Consider the following 20391-nt stretch of genomic DNA (forward strand, 5'->3'; position numbering starts at 1 on the left):
CAACGAAAGTTGGGTCATTCGATATAACAAAAATAATTTACAGGTTATTCTGTTTTTGTTGTTTCTATATAACAACAAAAACAATTCGTTTATATATCGTAGGAAACAATCTTGTAATTTAACACATTGAACGCCATGTGTCACCCAAACATGATCGGTTATCTTCACTGGAGAACTAAAAAAATTACTTTCGAAAGTTAAGTGTCAAAGATAACGTATTCGAATTAAATACTATTAATCTCAGTGAAAAATGTCAAAAATGAATACTGTAATAAAATGTTTGGTTACGTAGTTTCCAATAGTCTGTAAAGAAAATTTATTAATCGCAGTAGGAATTTCCAAGAGTATCAGTCTGGCAGTCAACGTGTTAATAGAAATTTATATTATAAATTTTGCGGACCCGAAATATCGCGGTCCGTATCAAGAGGTTCGAGTGACAGGGAATGACCACTATTTAATAAAGGATATCGAAGGCGAGCGTCGAAGTCAACGCGAGTATAGTGGAATCGTAGCAGCAGATCGACTTAAGTATGTTAGCGACGTCTCGACTTATCGAAAACCGCGTACGCGAAGTAGCGTGTAACTGCGATTAATGAAAATTTGTGAAATGAAATAAAAAAATATGTATGTATCGTTAGCGTCAATGCAACGAGGACGTTGCATCATTGAGCGTGGCCGAACTGTAGCACGTATCGATGTTCAAAGTCCGCGGGCGAACCCGTGGAGCGAGAACGATTGTGGCGCGCGTAAAGCGCAACTATGTAAATGAGTGCGAGTGAGGTGCGACAATTAGTCGAGCGTATGATTCCAACAGTAGGTACACTAGTTTGATATTCCGTTGCATTGGTTTACGTTACTACTCAGGATGTCACTAGGGGGCTACCTTTCTCGCTTACAAAAGGGCCCAGGCTCTAGCATAAGTGCCCGCGCGACAAAGTAAGGGGCACTCTGGTTTCCCTTCAAGACACGTATAAATCTTTCGCCTTTTACTAAAGATTTCCGTGGAGGGGAACAATTGATGAGTCTGTATTAAATTTTTCTCAGTACCCAACGAAAGTTGGGTCATTCGATATAACAAAAATAATTTACAGGTTACTCTGGATATTGTTGTTTCCATATAACAACAAAAACAATTCGGTTATATATCGTAGGAAACAATCTTGCAATTTAATACAAATTTATATTATAAATTTCGTATTTATTTGTTTTATTACAATTTGTTTCGAGATGATACGTGTATAACCCAAAGGAATTATCGTTTCCTATTTATTATTGTTTCATAATATTTGGACAAATTTTGTTAGTATCACAAATATTGTCTGTTAGTAATTATCGTGTGACGTTGAGTAAATGAGAGAAAAAAAATTGGGCTCGTCCGGGATTTGAACCCGGGACCTCTCGCACCCTAAGCGAGAATCATACCCCTAGACCAACGAGCCACGTTGTACGAACATTGATTATTAACAGTGAACTAATAAATTAATTAGTAAACTGGTAAATTAATGAACAATAATTCGCACGCGCCTTATTTGTTCAGGGATCGGCGAGTGAAACCACCCTCGTGTGTTTCTTAGCAGCGAGGGAACAAACTGTGCACCGCATGAGGCGTCTTCATCCAGAATATAGCGAAGACTACATCAGGTCTAAATTGGTCGCCTATACATCTGGTAATTAATTCGTACGAAATAATGTATTCGTACGAATACATTTATTACATGTCATTTCTTGACACGCGTTTCTTCGATGATTTCTAATTCCGTTACGCAGATCAATCGAACTCCTCGGTGGAGAAGGCGGGAATTATAATGGCGATACCCATGAAACTCGTACCGCCCGACGACAAGTACTCTCTTCGAGGCGAAACGTTGTTGAAAGCGATCAAGGAAGACCTGGAGAATGGCCTCATACCGTGTTACGTCGTGGCCACTTTGGGTACCACGGGCACCTGTGCCTTCGATAACCTTCAAGAACTGGGACCAATTTGCAACGAGTACAACATCTGGTTGCACGTAGATGCTGCTTACGCAGGTTAACGATATTCATATACTCGTAGAGTATTCTACGTATTAACACGTTGATCGGCACGTCGCCCATATGTGGGTGACAGTGCTTTTCACTGAAGAACTAACTGAAAACATTAATTCCGAAAGTTAAGCTCTCACAGGAAATGAATTTAAATGAAACTCGTGTATTTTGATGAAGTTACAAAAATAAATACCACGACGGATGTTTGATTATGTAGTCTCCAATAGTCTGAATAATATTTAATCCTAGCAGAAATTTTCAAGAATATTTCTCTGCCAGTCAACGTGTTAAAGTAAGGGTCGTTGACCTCTCGAGTGATATTGACGCATTTCACGTTTGCTTTTATAATAAAATCACCATTACTTAGGATCACAATACTTTTTAGAGTTAAAACGTACGCTATATTAAAATGATACTGCACAGCAAAAAAAAGAAGTAATCAAAATTCACCCCTCTTGGGGTCGATATAATAACTAAAGTTTCTGTAGAGACAAATAGTTCAAGTACAGCAAAAAAAAAAGTAATCAAAATTCACCTCTCTTGGGGTCGATATAATAACTAAAGTTTCTGTAGAGACAAATAGTTCAAGTAGAAGAGATAAAACTTCAACTGTACAACTGATTCAAATTCGTTTACCTTTAGCTGTACGAGTTTTGCACGTTTTTAGATGAAATTACATAAAGCAATGCTAGATGTATTCTTTAATCGCATACTCTTTAATTACACTTTTACAGGCGCTGCTTTCGTCTGCCCCGAGTACCGGTACTTGATGTCTGGCGTTGAATATGCCGACTCCTTCAACATTAATCCGCACAAATGGCTGCTCGTTAATTTCGATTGTTCCACGCTCTGGTGCGTGTATATACATATACCTTTGCTACGTCTTTGAACGTGTTCATCGTTTTCTAATGGAAGATAATTTTATGTTCTCAACCATTTTTAGGCTGAAAGACGCCAGGCGACTCGTCGAGGCTCTTAGTATAGACAGAATTTACCTGGCGCACGATAAACAAGGACTCGCTCCAGATTACAGAGTAAATTGAACTTATAGCAACGTTTAAAAGCTGTCATAAATGGTTGCCATGCGTATCTTTCTCGCTGGAAAACTGACATACGTTAGAGTCTTCACGGAAGTCATTTCTCTCGCTGAGAATGCACCACGTAACCGCCTTGCGCTTCGACACAACTTTCTAAACGTTTCCTTCGCGATATAAACTCAATTATGATGCGATTCATTCAGTCTGTTACTATATGAAATTTTTATTATTATACAGTGATTATTTCTTATCGATCTGTTGTTCTTCGAAATTTGTTTGTTAGAACTGGCAAATTCCATTAGGCCGACGCTTTCGTTCCCTGAAACTGTGGTTCGTGTTGCGTCTTTACGGAGTGGAGGGCTTACAAAAGCACATAAGAGAAACGATAAAATTGGCCGAGATGTTCGAACGATACGTGAAAGACGACGACAGATTCGAATTGGCGACGGAGAGGGCTATGGGGCTGATTTGCTTCACGTTAAAGGTGCGTATAGAAAAGCTGTGGAAACAGGAAAAGAGTGTTTTTTTCAGTCTCGTGAATTTTAATCGATTGAAATCAGCTACTATATTTTTAGGGTTAAATTTTTGTCAAATGAACGATAATGAAACATTGCCATATTTTTAAAGAAGTCACGGAGTAATTCGAACCGTTCAATTAATTTCAGGGTGACGATCGATACACCAGGGAACTTCTCGACCGCGTGACAGCCGAGAAAAAGATCTACGTGATTCCAGCAACGATTCGCGATAAATTGGTCATTCGTTTCGCCATTGGTAGCCGCTTGTGCACAGAGGCAGACATAGACTTCGCATGGAACCAGTTCACGAAACATGCGACGGACATCCTGCGGTCGCAACCGATCGAGAACGCCATTCGTCCTTCCGTTCAGGAAAAATCCTTGAACGGCATAGCGACCAGACTAGAAAATTTGAATTCCGAGTCGAAAATCCAAAAGATATCGTAGAATTAATTAAGAAAAAAGTACGTAAGAACCGACGAAGCTTTTCGATACTCGATAACGGTGAAATTGTCGAATAAAAATATTCCTCATTTTGGCAATTTGATAAACATTTGATGGAAAATAGTACAAATACGGACTAAAATGAATCGTTGTATTAATTATTTATTCAGGTATACGATGACACGTTCAACTCGAACCGGATGGAAGGAAACCATGTGTGATTTAGTTTAAATACAAACATTAACATCTTCCCTTTAAGAATAAATATTTATAACAAACTTTCCCCCTCTCTCTAACATTTTCACACGTAGTTCGCCGCTGCTAGGCGCTGTACTTGGAATACTGTTACGAAATGTTTAAATTGTTGTACGTTACAAATACGTGCAACAAGTATCATGTAAAAATGTCGAAACGCAATAAATAATGTGACGATTAACAACGTCGAGCAATGTACCTCTGTGCTATTCTATCAAAGGCAACTCTATGAATTACATAATTTATGAATTATTTCGACGACCAATAGAAATGTGATCCCAGTCGGCTGCGACGTGTTCATCGAGCGACAATAGAACGTCATGACAGCAATGGTCGTTTGTTTATCCGTGTGACATGCTCCCCTTATAGCAACGTTCGCCGACACGGAGCCATCCCCACCGACGTCAAAATTTCTACCAAGATTAGGCATCAATCGTCTTCATGATCAAATTCGCCAGTTTCGCCGATTCCTGTCCAATGAGATGCTACTTACGAGGCCCGGGCAACCGTTTCGGAGGTTCCAGACAGTGTTAGTAAGGTAGATCCGGAGAATTCACCCTCTTGTTGTGACGTTTACATTTCGAACGTTCACGATGTCGCGTTATCGGCACGTTTTAACGCGCGGATCCATAATAGTACGGATCGAGCGTGCTCGCCTGTTTCGCGTGCAAAACCACTGTGCCGATGCATTTCGCGTGACGTGGCCATTCGCGAGGTTGGAATTGACGTTTGACGACTCCGCCTGCTGTCAGTGTCAGACTTCTCGATCGGGGGGTAGGATTAAAAATTATTCGCGCGAATTGTTATCGGAATGAAATTGAAACGTACATTTTCGAGGGTTGTTTCGAAAATCGCGAATGAGTCGAGAACGAAGTGGTTGTACCGAGTTGTACTCTGCATAGTTATGGTGATATTGATATCGTAATTCGTGCTATTCGAATAGATTTTTCTCGTCGAAGAAATGTGGAGGCGATGGAGGAAAAGGAGGAGGAGGAGCTGAAAAGAAGGATATACCAGCGTGCACGAAACTGGCCAGATTCGAGTCCTGTCAGCTGGATCCTTGCATGCTGGATCCTTGCAAGCCCGAGCCAACGGTGGTGATCATTGGCGCGGGGATGGCAGGACTCTCAGCGGCCCATCGATTGGCACAGTGTGGTCTTCAGAATTTCACGATATTGGAGGCGACGGATCGGTACGTCCCGCGTTCATCGCTATGTAAATTAACATTCTGCACGGTTCTTAAAAAAGACTCATTTATTATTTTCAATTAGCCTGAAATCCCACTGTCTACAATTTTGATGAAATAAGTTAACATTTTCGTACGACAATTAAATTGTTATTTATCTTCGGGATCTCCAGAACACTATTACGATTCCCTTCGCTATTGAACAAACAGCCTCGTTCATAAATATTTGGACACTTACTGCTTTCAATGAATAATTAATATACACCGTGAATTATTACTATACAACTTGTATCGCTAAATTCTATATTGTATGTGAATTTAACATTTGATAATATTAAATGTCTTTACTGCCATATTCAATTTTATAGTGGAACTATGGGATCGTCTAGATTGAAAATTTCAGAAAGAATGTTGAATATATCAAACACACTTACGGCCAAATATTACAAAATAAATGAAACAATATTACTTCGGATCTAATGAAGAAATTAATCTAGTTATCTCCGTAGTTTTTATCGTTACTAATGCGATGTTAGAAAAAATTATTAATAAAATATATTCGCTAATACAACATAAACGTATCGAAAGATAAATGATACAATTGATATTAATCGATTCGCAACTTTTATTAGATATTTATTTCTATTAAGGAAGTATCCATATACTACTGAGTGTAGGTCTTATTTGGTATATCGAAATGTTACCAGCCTAGACAAAGCAGAATTGTTTCTATATTTCGTACAATTTTATGCTCTTGCCTTATCAATTTACGATTTTAATAATAACGAACGTATACTGCAGACCAGGTGGGCGAATCCACTCGTGCTGGTTGGGCGACGTGGTGGCGGAAATGGGAGCCACCTGGATCGAGGGGGGATGCGTGGCGAATCCCGTGTTCACCCTGGCGGCCCAAGAAGGTCTCCTGAAGCCGCCGGTTTTCAGGCCCGATCCTAGCCACGGTCTCTTCTGCACCAGCGACGGAAGAGCCATCGACCTTCCCGTCAGCATCACCGCTTATCACACCTTTCGTCAAATCGAGCAACAAGCAGCGACCCTCTTCTCCCTGGGTTGTGGCCGCACCCACGGTACGTTGCTGAATTTCATGGGCGTCAGAATTCAGCAGGAGCTCCACAATTTCCCGGAGGAGCAACGGTACAGTTGCCCAGGTCAACTGCAAACTTTTTCAGCAGTGATGCGAACGTAGCTGTGGAATCCTAGTGTCTTTATAAGCAATCATTATAATTTCTTTCACTGATATTGGTTCGTCTAAGAAGTCCATGTCGATTTTTGATAGGTGGCACAGGAATATATCGGAACGGTACATCCCTTAAAAGGTGGAAAGATATGGAACGAAATGGTATTAGGTTGTCCCAAAAGTTTCTTTCGCTTTATTAACAAGTAATACATGCACAATATTTTATGTTTTACGTTACATTACTAAATTGTGCACGATTCATTTTGTTCCATTACTGTTACAACGTGAACATCTATGAAATTAGATTGTCTATTTATACAAACACGACCACATCAAATAATCGAGTGCAACTCGCGAAAGAAACTCTCGCGACAACCTAATACTTATATAACTCGATAAATATGCGTCAAAGTTCAAAACACCGTTGGAGTTTTTCTTAAAAATTGACACGAACATTCTGGACGATCCAATAATTCGATTCCAATTCCAATAGTTCGAAATAATAATCCAGCTCGCAGCTGTGAGATCTATGAGAGATCGTTGATCCGACACACGTAACGTTACATCACTGCGTTCCTAACGAAACGATATCGCGTGTCGTGTCCCCCCGATACCGTTTGCCTATTTCGCGTCTTCAGATATGACGCAGCCAGGGTGATGTACGGGATGACGAACTGCGTGAGGTGTCGTTGCGGCGATGACCTGTCGCTCGTTTCAGCCGATCAGTTTGGAAGCTACATAGAGATCCCCGGTGGCAACGTGAGGGTGCCCCTTGGATACGTGGGGGTCCTTGCTCCGTTGCTGAGGGATCTGCCGAGTTGCTCCCTCAAGTTAGTTGGAATCCAGTTCTCCGGTACAATTTTAAATATTCGGAATCCTTGTCACTCGTATTGACTCGGAAGAATGGGAAGAATGGGATTCTAGGCCCAAGGAAGGAAAACGGGAAGAATCCCAATATTCTGGGCCTAGGATCACAAACGAGACCCTCTGTATCGATTTCAAGAACCGCGTGGTGCTTACTGCATCAACGGGACCGAGGTTTTTCCTTGAAAATTAGCAAACTCTGAAGCGTTCTATCTTGAATACTAACAAATAATCGAGTAAATACATTAAACCTTAATGAATTCGTCTTGAAAACTATCGCATCGTCTAAAAAAATATATATATTTAGTTCCATTTGAAAAACGAAACTTGACCGTCATATCTTGTTGAATAACAAATTTAATTCCTTCTCGCTAAAACATGCGCCCCATTTTACCATGTAATTTCCATATTTGCAATTTTGCATACGGCCGATAGTTTCCGGGGTCAGAGCTTCATAACACTCAGCTTGGGACACCCTGTTTATGGGACTGGTTGTATACATTCGAGTACCAGATAAAACTCAATCCGGTGAAACCAATAATAAAGGCGATGAATCTTCAACAATTAAAATCAACGATCGATGATTTCAGGTACTGCAAACCGGTGAGTTGCGTGCGATGGGGGGCCGTGACGGATTCCTGTCCGCGAGCGGTGGTGAAGTGCTGCGACGGCGACGAATTCCCTGCTGATTACGTGATCGTCACCGTGTCCCTCGGCGTTTTGAAGCACCAACACGACAAACTCTTCTGCCCGGCGCTGCCAGCGGAGAAAGTCGAGGCCATCTCTAAATTGGGCTACGGCTACGTTAATAAAATATTCTTGGAATACGCGAGACCGTTCTGGGTATGGAAGGAAGGAGGTATCAAGCTGGCCTGGTCGGCCGACGAACTCACCGACAGATGCGACTGGGTGAAAGGTGAGACTTTCTTTTCTCGTCGAACATCGACTTCTCGGTTTCGAATACTACACGGCTCCGATCGTTTTGGAAGCTTTACGTCCGATTTCGGGTAGATGAATAGATTCGATAGAAACACGAGTATAAAGTATTTAAAATCTCCATTTTTTGTTCGTTAGCAAAGCACACACGAAATAAGATATTTTTATTCGAAATTAGCGTTTACAAACTGATACGAAGAAGAATGGAATTATTTTTGTGGATACGAGAAATAACAACACAAATACTTTTCTCTAATGATTTCTTATTGTCACTTCTACATAGGCACTGTACAGTCGATTCTTTCTCCAGGTTCAAGAGGTCTACAATATCCGGCAGATACATTATGGAACAACAAACGTGCATATTGTTAAATAATGGTCTTCGTGTTCTCATATCCTTTCTATCGCTGTTACACAGAAATGGAAATAAATTGATTGTCAATTTTCGTTCTTCCACTCGAACTTCAATGATTAAACTCAACTAATAATTTCTGTATATTTCATAATATTTGCCAGATACATTATGGAACAAGAAACGTGAATATTGTTAAATAATGGTCTCATTTTTCTCACATCCAAGCCTCTCTACTGTTACTACACAGAAATATTGATCGGCAATTTTCGTTCTTTCACTCCCACCTCGATTAATAAATTCAATTAATAATATCTGTATATTTCAGGGATTTCTAATATAGAGGAATTGTCGACCTCGCAGCACGTTCTATGCGCGTGGATTTGCGGCCGCGAGGCGGCTGATATGGAACTGTGCTCCGACGAGGAGATCGTGGAATCGATAACAAGAGTTCTTCGACAATTCACCGGTGATCCCACGCTGCCATACCCGGCTAATCTTCTCAGAAGCAAATGGTGCATGGATCAATACTTCGCCGGTGCATATAGCTACATGGGCCTCGACAGCACTGTCGGTCATCAGTGTGATCTAGCTAGTCCTTTGCCAGGTGCGTATTGTCGCGTTTCAATGGCTCGAAGCTGGAAATGGTAATGAGAATTCCTCGGTGCCGTTCGATTTATTTCTATCAAAATATGGTAAGATTTTTCAAAATTAACCTCCGCTCAGAAAATACTCGGAGTTCTTGAAATGTTCTCGGACAATCAACGAAACAATTTTGGAAAATAGTTTGCTCGACATGCTCGCTGGACGTGCAACTAGATACGAGATAGTTTAGATAATAGTATAATAGAAAATGAAGGTAGTCCTGAAAGCACAAGAAGGAAACGAAAATATGAATACTCGATAATGTAAAGGGTTCTCCAACAGCGACTTCAGAATGTCATTTTTTATTCAAACACAAACGTTGTCGAATATACCCAATACAATTAGTCCCATAAATATTCCTACCCTCTATGTCTACCGAATAAATTAGTCTAAATTAAATGGTAAAGAAATTTGTTCGGAAACATCAAAGCTATCGTTCAGTTTAGACAAATTTCTTCGATAAACATTAAGGATACGTATACTCGACTGTATATACACTTTGCACAATATATATTTAATTTACTATATCCACTACAATTATTAAAACGAATCTTCCAGCAAGATCTTCGTATTTCTTTCGCAAAGCCTATTATACGACCTCGGTATTGGTTCGCCAGGTACATGCGAGCCGATACCACCGATCCTCCTGTTCGCTGGGGAAGCCACGATCCCGGGTCACTATAGCACAGTTCACGGGGCGCGATTGAGCGGGATTCGCGAGGCTGAGAGGATAATTCAGCTGACCAAACGATTCGGAGGCCCTCCAAAGAAAGACGAGAAGCGTAGCTGAATCCCTTCGTGATTCTGCGAGAGTATGCAAAAAAAAAATATTAGTTAACGTCGCAGCAAATGTGTATGTACAATTGTCCACGAGAGGTGTCAGTTCGAACAGCGAAACGTTATTTGTGTTAGATATTTTCGGAGAGGTATACTTACGCCTTTTCGATTGAATTATTCTGTTTTCGATGGTTATACTGTCACACCGACCTCTGTCAATTTTAATAAAGAGTATAATTTTGTAAAGCTTTAATACATCATTTTTCTTTAATATCGATCGATTCCGTCCTTCTGTCACTATTACAACTAAGTTAGAGTCATCAAGCATTGATCAGGGTAGATGTAATACACTCTTTATTGAATCCACATCGCTATAACGTCCAAGACTCTTCGATAGACACTTTCAACATTTATATATAATACAATACGCATATATGTCCGCTATAAACGGTAACTGTTCGCAACAAGTGAAACGAAATGTCGAAATAAATCATGTTTCCGTACATCGATACAGCAGGTACGTACGATATTACATATCATTCTATTACTTTCCGTTGGTCCCGTTTAACAGCAATCCGTGTTATTTCACCGAGAAAACGTTCTTATTTCTTACAGATTGATAATAATAATCATTATTTCGGCTCACTGTTTCTTCAATCCTACGTCAACACCTTTGGTGCAATCAGTTTTTAATAAAAATTTCATCAGTATATTCTATACAAAAAATATATAGTTTTCACTTGTAATCACACGATGTTCGTATATCGTTATAAATAGAAAAGTGCGGATTCGTAACCAGTGCGTATGGAACGGTTGATATTTGTTTGCTTCGAACATCTTTAAGAACGTTTACTCGTTCGATCGACCAAACAGTGCAAAGTAATTCTAGTACTATTTATTGTCCCAGTTGCAGCACTACTTTACATTGAGAATGCCGTAATCGTACTCGATAAACAATACTCGTATCGCGCTTCGAGTACGATCACGGCAAATAAATATAATATTCGGGAACGAAGGTGGCTTGCGTAGGAGAGGAAGACGGGAATACGTTACATACACTTACAGCTAATTATGTATAAATTATTTACAACATAAATACGTGGTAGGTGCAGTTACGATTGCGTACGCGATCGGTATACGCAAGTAAATAATCGATTAGGTTCGATATGAATCTGTAACTAAGGTACAATTTTTTAAATAATCCAAACGAAATTTAATCTTTAGGGATAAGTTAATATTTTATACAACATTGTATATACATGTACCGAATATATACAACTCGGTTTGGAATTCGATCCACTTCATCGGTGTGTACACTTTACCGAATACTCAGATTTCAACATGTAAATATTACGAGGCCCTTCTCCATCCCTGTAACCTATTTGGTTTATTTTCAACGAAACAGTCTACGTCTGTAAATAGTATTCAACGATAACATTTATCTTCGATATCTACATTATAACCACACAGATTCAACATGAATACGATATTACACATAATACTGTGCGCGTTATCCGTGCGTTGTCAAATGCAAAAATTCAGTCCAATTAACCATCTGTTGAAATAATTCGCACAACGAGAAGAAATTTAACGAACATCGCGTTTAAGAGCGGCTGAATTTTTGCAGATACACGACGCCACCATTGCACGGATGCCAACAATTACGCAATCCTGTTGCAAAAGACGAACTCGTGCCTGGCGTGCCACCCAAAGTGAACGAAGAAAGCTATCTAGTCTGGAATACGTTTAGCTATGCGTTACAAGTGTCAAGTGGCAAGTGACAACCTAATACTGCGTTTACTTCAACTACGTATGAGCTCTTCAAGGTAAAACAGCACTCGAAGAACGATCTTTGGCATTTTCACGGGATCTGTCCGACGTGTTTCCAAAATAATCCTTTCTTTTATTATTTTATTGGTCCGAGACTGGATAGTAAAATTTTGTTACTTGTTTCATGTCGTTTTGCTGGAATGAAATTTTGCGGACAAAGGAGTGCTCTCATTCTAGAATTTTTCTAACTTTTAATCAGCGAAATACGAAAGACAGATCTCCACGTCTTAATCATCCGCTCGTTCTTCCAGGATTACTAAGACACGAACCAACTAAGAAGCTAGGTTTGATTGCAAGTTGCAGGAGCCAATGACCTGCAACCACGCGCTATCTGAGCCCGCCATCACTTAGAAACCGACTGCTCCTCGAGGACCTCGCTGGCTCTGAGCTTTATCTCCTTCCAAGAGTTCTGAATGTCCTTGCTCTCGCTGAACCGCGAGCAAACCGCGAATCGGAGGAAGTACATGTCGTTTATCTTCGACGGGACCAGATGAATGTTCCCGGCGGCGTTGATTCTCTTATACAGGGTCTCGTTTATTTCGTTCGAGCCCTGCGAATGGACAATTAATGGTAAATAAAGTAAAGGGTTCTCCAAGTATTTTTATTTTCGCACACTGATCACGAAATAGCAAATTTCTAAATTTAAATCGTCTGACTAAGACAATAGTAGAGCTTTTACCTTCAATCGGAAGCAAACGAGTCCCAGGATTACTTCGGCGACAACTTCGAATCGAGGGTCCGACAGAAGCAGAGCCTCGAATTCGTGAGCCTGTGATACGTGATTCCTGATGTATCGTTGAAGATTCTCCACGCCATAAATTCTCAACACGAACCAGAGTTTCAGCGCCCTGAATCTTCGCCCTAGCGGAATTTGCCAATGCTAAAGGAATATATCGAATTAGTGACAATTCCAGTTTCGTCTTACTCCGCTAGCTATGATTTCGAAAATAAAAATAGTAAAGTTACCCTGTAATCGGGCGCTGATCCTTGCATGTCATGCTTCAGGTACAGTGGATCGACGTTGAACGCATTGATAACGTAAGTCGGATCCTTGAGCCACATTGTCGAGCAATCGAAGGTGACCAGCATCCACTTGTGGGGGTTGAAGTTGAACGAATCCGCCATTTCGATCCCATTCATCAGGTATCGAAATTCGGGGCAGATGAAAGCCGAGCCTGTAACGGTAATCGCCAGAAAATTGACGTTGGATTAAAGTGGATCGATGGCGAATGAATAAAAAGACTTTCAGTCAGCTCACCAGCGTATGCTGCGTCGACGTGCAACCAAATGTTCTCGCGATTCGCAACGACGCCCATTTCGTCTAGACGATCGAACGCGCAGGAGCAGGTCGTTCCTAAAGTAGCGACAGCCTGGAAATATTAGAAATTTTCATTTTGTACAGCGATGGATAAAATTCTTATTCAATCGAATAAATAATACGTAAATTTTTGTAGATTCTTAACAGCCTTCGCTTTCGATTAATTTTATACTTACGTAGAATGGAATCAGTCCTTGTTCTTTGTCTTTGCGAACGGCGTCCGCAAAAGTGTCCCCGCGAAGTCTGTACTTGGAATCCGTCTCCAGCAATCGGAACTTCACACCCCCGAGAAGCCCCGCACGTTCGACAGAACTGTGAGCTTGAGCTGAACAATAGACAAACAAAGAAATTCATTCACCGTGTCTCCTTTCGAAATAAGTCGTTGTCAACTGTCCTAGAATTTATTCATCCTTTTGTTTTAGTCAAGGATGACAAATGGACTGTATAGTCATTCCAATATTAATAACGCAGTTTTAATTACGGATTCACCAAGACGTTGTATTATCCTACTTTCGTTTTTTTATTCTTTTCTAAGGAATTACAGAACGACGCAATCGTTTAAGAGGGTGGTTATCGATAATGGCGGCGGTCCCTTGGGACACCGAGGGTCTCTTTCCTTTCAAAATAATAATAATTCGCATAATATTGTACCGGCAACCAAGAGCGATGTTTCAAAATTATGCTAATAAAAATGTGGGTGGGTGTAATATTGCTGTAATATTAATATATCACGTGGACATTCTTTTCTCAATGATCAAACGAACGCTCGAGTCAATTTATTCTACCTATCTGTTCGTTCTATCCGTATCTATTGTTTGGAACAATTCAAAAAATTAATATCTCTGACATCGAGTAAACGTGTATAATGCATACAGTAATCTTCAGTTTTCGATTAAATAATTAGAAGAAGCACGGTTCAGAAAAAGTATTCTAAATGTTGTCGATATTTTAATATCTATCGATTCGACCAACTGAGTATTTATTTCTGACAATAGTTAAATTAATTATTAACAATGTTTGTTTAAACAATGATCGCGGGGCTTGCGATACAATGATTTTGTCACTTTCAGGATAACTTTTACTAAGTGAAAGTTGAATAAAGACTATCTAAACGAATTACTTTACATTCGCAGAAGATACCATAATTTATTCTTAACGATTATTTATATTTCTGCTAATATCTCGGTTCGTGTATTTTTGCAGCACCGTATATCGCTAGGAAATTACGAGATCCCTTTGCACGGCGGTAACTTTCTGCGATTTCGACGTGGCCGGCAGACAGAAGTGGCGAGAGAGAGAGAGAGAGTGAGAGAGAGAGCTTGGACTCACGAAGGGGTGAGTACGGGGGTGTTCGAGGGGGTTGGTCGGGTTGGAATAACTCGAGTGGTTATTACGCGTTGCTATGGTGACAAAGTGCTGGCTGATGAAGTGCTGCAACCCCATACTCTCCCTGTCAATCCACCCCCAACCCTACCTCGCGAACCTTTGTCAAATGTTAAAGAGCGCCGGCCAACGTCATCGTTAATCTTGTTTACGGGAGAATCAGGGTCGAGCACGCGCTCGTATTTCTATTCAGCTAATCCCTTAATCCTTTTGTTCGTTCCATTTTTTTGTACAGTGCTATATATACTTACATTAAATATAGAATAACGTAATATTAATATCTTCGTACGTTTTAAATTAGATAAAATTACTTACCAGAGCTGTACGCGACGAGTTTCGCCACGATTTCGTTGTCTGTCCAGTCGGGATGTTGTTCCTTGACCTGCCTTATTTTTCTAGCCTTGGCGCCAAGAAGAGCGACTAAGGTGGCTTCGCTCGCAGTCCCCTGCGAATTTAAATCGATCGTTCGCGATTTACGAAAGGTTTATCGCGGGATTTTACTGTTGATTGTTCGTTAAATATAAATATTCGACCATCAGTGTGTATTATTAGAGTGCTCGCGTAAGAAGGAGTAATTATTAAAGCGAAATAACATCAATAGAAATTTTATTCGATACACGGAGATTCCTATTTATAAATATTATTGTATGATATCAATAGAGATTGTATCGAATTGACTGAGCTTCGTATTTATAAATATTATTGAACAATGGGTTACCTGAATCACGCCTCCGCCTTTTCCTCCGCTACAGGCTAAAAATTCCTTGGGCAGGTCCAGCATTTTCCCCAACCAGTCCAACATTACTACCTCTAGCTCGGTGCAAGCTGGACTCGCAATCTGCACGCAAAAATTGAATAATACTACGTAATATACCGTGATAGTAGACTGATAATAAACTAGATAAATAATTACGGGTACGCCTGTAATTGCCTCGGGGAAAATAATTTCTGAAACTCTCCTAGCACGATTCACTTAATGAATTGGTATTATTCAGGTATTATTCAAAGATAATTTAAGATACCAGCAAGATAGAAGGAAAAACTGCGGTAGAACGAAGGAAGAATTACGTTCGAATAATTATGCGATCTCGGTTCTTACCCAAGTGAATCCGATGCAAGCTATAGCGCCGCTGAGCATGTCGGCAACAATTCCTGGATATGATTGAGCTGTGGGAAAGTATGCGTGAAATCTTGGACTGTGCCAATGGGTGACCTACAAGCAAATTTACGATTCAATCAGAACTGCGGAGCTAATGTTCGTTACTTATTCTTTTTTTTTTTTATAGTCTGCGAACGGTCTACTGTTGTTACACGACTACTGTATCGTACATAGTAGACGTAATATTTAAATAAAATGTTCGCACAATATTGATCTGCACTTACACCTGGCATTATCACTCTTTCGATGTCTGCCATAATGTCCTTCCAGCTTTCTGGTGTCTGCGGAGCCTCCGATGGCAGCAAAGGCTTTATGTAACCTGGCTTCACCGTTGGCAACACTCTCCTATAATTTGTATTTATTTAAACTGTTGTTAACGTGCAATTTTGTCTTTTTGAAAAATTAACGCGTACAATATTAACGCAGAGTAAGGATATGGAGGAGAATCAGAAAGACGACGAAACAGGATGTGACATCAGGAATCGATAAAAAAAAGAATTCACCTGTCTCTGATATTCTCCAAATAGTTAGTAATATATTCCGCCATATCCTTGGCGAAATCCTTGAAACTGTCGGGATCCATTTTGCGTTTCCTGCAACATTTCAATACCTCGTTAATTGGTATTCAAATTGCATATTGTGCAATGCGAATACATTATCGGACTGTTATCATAAACGACGATAAATCGCGATCGGCAATATACAATCTTAACACACCGTTGCGACCAAGCGAACGGAATGCTATGAAAAATGATACATGAAAATTGTTGATTCTCGAAGTATGTAGAATATAACTCGCGAAGCTCATTTGTAGATTTAACGATTCTTACTCGTACCAGGTGTTCAATAATGTCGCTGTCTAATTCACCTCGAGTCAATTAACATTCACGCGTAGACCATACGATTCCATTTGTAATTTCTTTTCAGATGACAGATGAAGCTAGAGTAAAATAAAATAAAATAAAATTCATGCAACAGAGAGTGCCTTTTAAATTTGTGCACTTTTTTTTTTTCTACGATCCAGAGATGATAATTTCATTTATAATTTCTTATCAGAGAGGTGAAATTAGAGTAAAATAGAATAAAATAAAATTCATACAACAGAGAGTGCCTTTTAAATTTGTGTACTTCTTTTTCCACCGATCAAGAGATGATAATCCCGGTGAAAATCTCTCTAGATCTCGTTGAATAGTTCGTCGAGCTACGACGTTATCGTTGGCAGCGTTCAACGCTCACGTTGCGATAATTGGCAAGACCAGCCTTCTCGATGTGGGTCTTGAGAATCGAGGTAGGAGGCAGTGACATGTGCCTCTTTGTTGGATGGCGAGTAAGAGTAGGACTGATTTGATCTCTACACAATGATCTACAGCCAGTTTCCATGGCAAGTGGAGACAAGTTGGCTCGTGAAGGAATAACGACCATGACTCATTTCTGTGAGCTTGGTTTCGTTCGGCTCCTTTCCCCCTGGCGATTTGTCATAGGCTGTTCTCCGGAACTCGATCGTAACTGATTGTCATCGCGAATGCAGACTTAATAAACTTTTACAGGAACGTTACGTAACATTTAAAATACAGATATTCGTAGACGTCTTTAATACTTTCTATCTTTAATTTATCTTTCGCACTTTTCTCACACGTTTTTTTATATTTCTAATTAACGATACACATCGCAGAATTGGTGAAACTAACTATTTCGTAACTGTAAGCAAACGCTAAATCGCTAAATTAGTCGATAGCAAACTATTGTAACGATTTCAGATATTATTAACAACGAACACGCGAGCTAAGGGAAAAAGAAAATAATATTTTCAAGTTTTCCCTCTTTCAAACCCGATGGAATTGGACCGGTTCGTATCACGCGGAGAAAGGAAACGATCGAGGATTTACCATGGATCCTCGAACGTCACAGAACTGGAGGAATCCACAGGGGATTCCCCTGATCGCGTCGATGACGTCGGAGATACTCGGCACCAGAAATGCAAGTACTAACCATTTCGAGTCATTCACTTTACGATACAGAAATAATACTTCACGCGTCCGTGCGTAATTTCTCTGCGTTTGAGCAAGTGACGTCTTCTTGGTAAAACCCAGTACCGTGTCAATGAAACCATTTTTCCTCTTAGGAAATATTACTCGAGGCGTGGCAACGAGTTTTCTTTCATTTTTTATCCGAAGTACAGTTTCCAACATACTTGAATAATTGTCACGCCACTGCCACGGACGATGGCAAATGTTCAACAAATCGAGCAACTATGAATTAGTACTTCGATCGAAGCTTTAATAATCGAAGAAAAATTGTCAGCGCGATAAACCGAACCAGATTACTGTGTAACGATTACTCTTATCAATAAGACCGAGATCAGCCCACCTTCTAACGTTTGGAAACGTTTTATAATGTCGTTGCAATATTCGGTATAGATCGACCGCGATTATCGTTTCTTTAATTCGTGCTACGATCGAACAAGGCCGCCGTTATTATGTTCTTATATAGGAATCGAGTTCTCGCCTTCTTTTCACGAGTTGCTCAACGAGAATTACTCAACTCTTCCACCTTTCAATTTCTAATTGTTACCCCGAATTTGCTCGAGTTCTCACAACCTTTCTAATATTCGATAAAAGGTACACGGAGAGCAAAGCTTGAAACTTTGAACCGTTCGCTTTTGCCCGGCGAGATTTATGCAATTTATGGAAGTAATCAGGTCCCGTAGGGGGGAACGAAGAGGAATTAAAATTCCAAGCAGTCGTGACTTTCAATTTCCCGACGCGTACGTTGGTAACTTCGATACAATTTTTCGCGATCATTGAGGTTTTCCATTACGGAAGATCTGTTTCTCGAAATCTGTTAAAGATCAATTATAGAATTGATGATATTAACAAAATAAACCTCCGTGGTCGTATTAATTAAACAAGAGTATATTTTACTTTTTGTTAACTTAAAAAAAAAAAAAAAAATAATAATAAAATAAAAAGAGATGCCGAAGACTAAGGAGGGTCTCATTAGGCGAGTAGTCGCAAAAGCGAAAGGAATCTCGTCGAAAATGCTGCAATCGTAAAGATAGAAAACGATCACTGTTAGTACGAACGCGAACTCACACCTACGCGCGTAATTCGATGCGTGTTACAGCAATGCCGTTCTTTATCATGGCAATGCATTTATTCCGAGGTTAACGAGCGTTCGGATTTGTCCGATTGAAATAAATTTATATTATCTGGACTATATAAATAAATACTCGAAAATACGTTATAACGAACGTTAACGACGCCATGCATGCGTTTAAATAAATAATTCCGTCGCCTACGTTCTAATAAATGTTTCCATGCATGTTCTTATCGTTTGCATTTATCTATGCCATCGCAACTAATTAAGCGAGAAGAAAGTTTATTTTGCTGGTAATTCTCGTACGCCTTGTAACGGTTACTCATGATGTAACTACAGTTGTACGCGATTATAGTGGAAGCATAGTTGGGGACAAATGCAGCAGGATCTTTAATCGTTGTTTTATAATTTTGCAATGCTCGAGATCCGTGCGTTCTCTACATCGAAGACTATTCTAGTTATTATTAAATATATGCATTGGAATGTTTGATATTTTCCAGGTAAGAATATTGAGCAACACGTTGTGGATTAATTGCTCTGTGGAGTCTAAGTAAACGGTACGATGAAATTATTTCATTGTGTATCGAATGTAAGATAAAAATGGGACGGGTGGAATTTTTCTGAATGGAATTATTAAAGGACCACACTCGTGGTTCACTAAACCAACTCGATACTTTCATCTACTGTGCAAATTTCTTACAATATACATTAATATTTATCGAATTCATTATTTTCAATATTACCAAAATTGCATATGTAAAGAATCAATGGTACTTAAAAATTGAATGAATATACAGATAGGACACAGTCACACGACATATTATACACTCTCAAACTTCCATTAAAAAATACATATACTTTTCTAAAATAAAGAAGAGAGTCAAATTCACGACAACACAATAAATACAATGTACCCAACACCCACCATAATTTTCAAACGGTGTACCCAATTCTAAACCACCGTTCAACCTCTAAACTCATCTCCTTCTTTGAGAAACACTCAAAGAAGAACATACACGACGTCGTCAACCGGTCGACACAGTTGTTTTCTCTCCCATCCTGTTCAACTCCTATCGATCCATTCGACCGCTGTCGAAATCGTTCTACTATAACTCCAATCATGCGTTACATACCAGGATTCGACGTCTCAGGGTGAGCAGCGCGTACCAGTGACAGTTGTATCCACGTGGATCCGGTTGGGCGGGACGTTGCGCGTCGAGAGCGATCCCCGAGTGTTCTCGAGCGGTCCACGATCCGCGAGTGTCGGCGTGATATTTCTCGTCTCGTGTCCGCGTTCTCGCTTTATGTACCGCCCCACCATTCGAGCGACGTCGGCACTTGTCGGACCCTTTCGACTGATCGCGATTACGA

At 40.0% G+C, this 20391-nt stretch overlaps 3 protein-coding genes and 2 non-coding genes across 5 annotated transcripts in view; 3 read left to right on the plus strand and 2 right to left on the minus strand.

Annotated features, from left to right (window-relative positions):
* The window catches only part of LOC128895694 (aromatic-L-amino-acid decarboxylase-like), a 7140-nt gene extending 2694 nt beyond the window's left edge, over positions 1–4446 (plus strand). Inside the window, exons 4-9 of the mRNA XM_054158519.1 lie at positions 1538–1667; positions 1768–2028; positions 2760–2877; positions 2969–3059; positions 3346–3546; positions 3728–4446. Coding sequence (XP_054014494.1) covers positions 1538–1667; positions 1768–2028; positions 2760–2877; positions 2969–3059; positions 3346–3546; positions 3728–4027 — 1101 coding nt within the window. The 3' untranslated portion in view covers positions 4028–4446. The remainder of the gene's footprint in view (positions 1–1537; positions 1668–1767; positions 2029–2759; positions 2878–2968; positions 3060–3345; positions 3547–3727) is intronic.
* Positions 944–1064, plus strand: LOC128896149 (U5 spliceosomal RNA). Its single transcript, XR_008461933.1, has one exon. It is a non-coding gene; the product is annotated as a U5 spliceosomal RNA (small nuclear RNA).
* Positions 1368–1439, minus strand: Trnap-agg (transfer RNA proline (anticodon AGG)). Its single transcript has one exon. It is a non-coding gene; the product is annotated as a tRNA-Pro (tRNA).
* Positions 4447–5343: 897 nt separating the features above from the next.
* Positions 5344–11703, plus strand: LOC128895697 (spermine oxidase-like). The gene is made up of 6 exons (XM_054158523.1): positions 5344–5471; positions 6267–6617; positions 7299–7490; positions 8115–8440; positions 9141–9419; positions 10075–11703. Exons 1-6 carry the CDS (start codon positions 5344–5346, stop codon positions 10245–10247), a joined length of 1449 nt encoding a protein of 482 aa, XP_054014498.1. The 3' UTR covers positions 10248–11703.
* LOC128895696 (aromatic-L-amino-acid decarboxylase-like) lies at positions 10566–20313 on the minus strand. Its single transcript, XM_054158522.1, has 11 exons — positions 20154–20313; positions 16428–16517; positions 16149–16269; positions 15865–15978; positions 15484–15603; positions 15081–15210; positions 13559–13707; positions 13323–13434; positions 13031–13239; positions 12744–12944; positions 10566–12614 (listed from the first exon to the last, which is right to left on the minus strand). Exons 2-11 carry the CDS (start codon positions 16505–16507, stop codon positions 12408–12410), a joined length of 1443 nt encoding a protein of 480 aa, XP_054014497.1. The 5' UTR covers positions 16508–16517; positions 20154–20313; the 3' UTR covers positions 10566–12407.
* Positions 20314–20391: the final 78 nt, after the last annotated feature.

The sequence above is a fragment of the Hylaeus anthracinus genome, unplaced genomic scaffold, assembly GCF_026225885.1.
Source record: "Hylaeus anthracinus isolate JK02 unplaced genomic scaffold, UHH_iyHylAnth1.0_haploid 5, whole genome shotgun sequence".
In the NCBI taxonomy this organism is placed as follows: domain Eukaryota; kingdom Metazoa; phylum Arthropoda; class Insecta; order Hymenoptera; family Colletidae; genus Hylaeus; species Hylaeus anthracinus.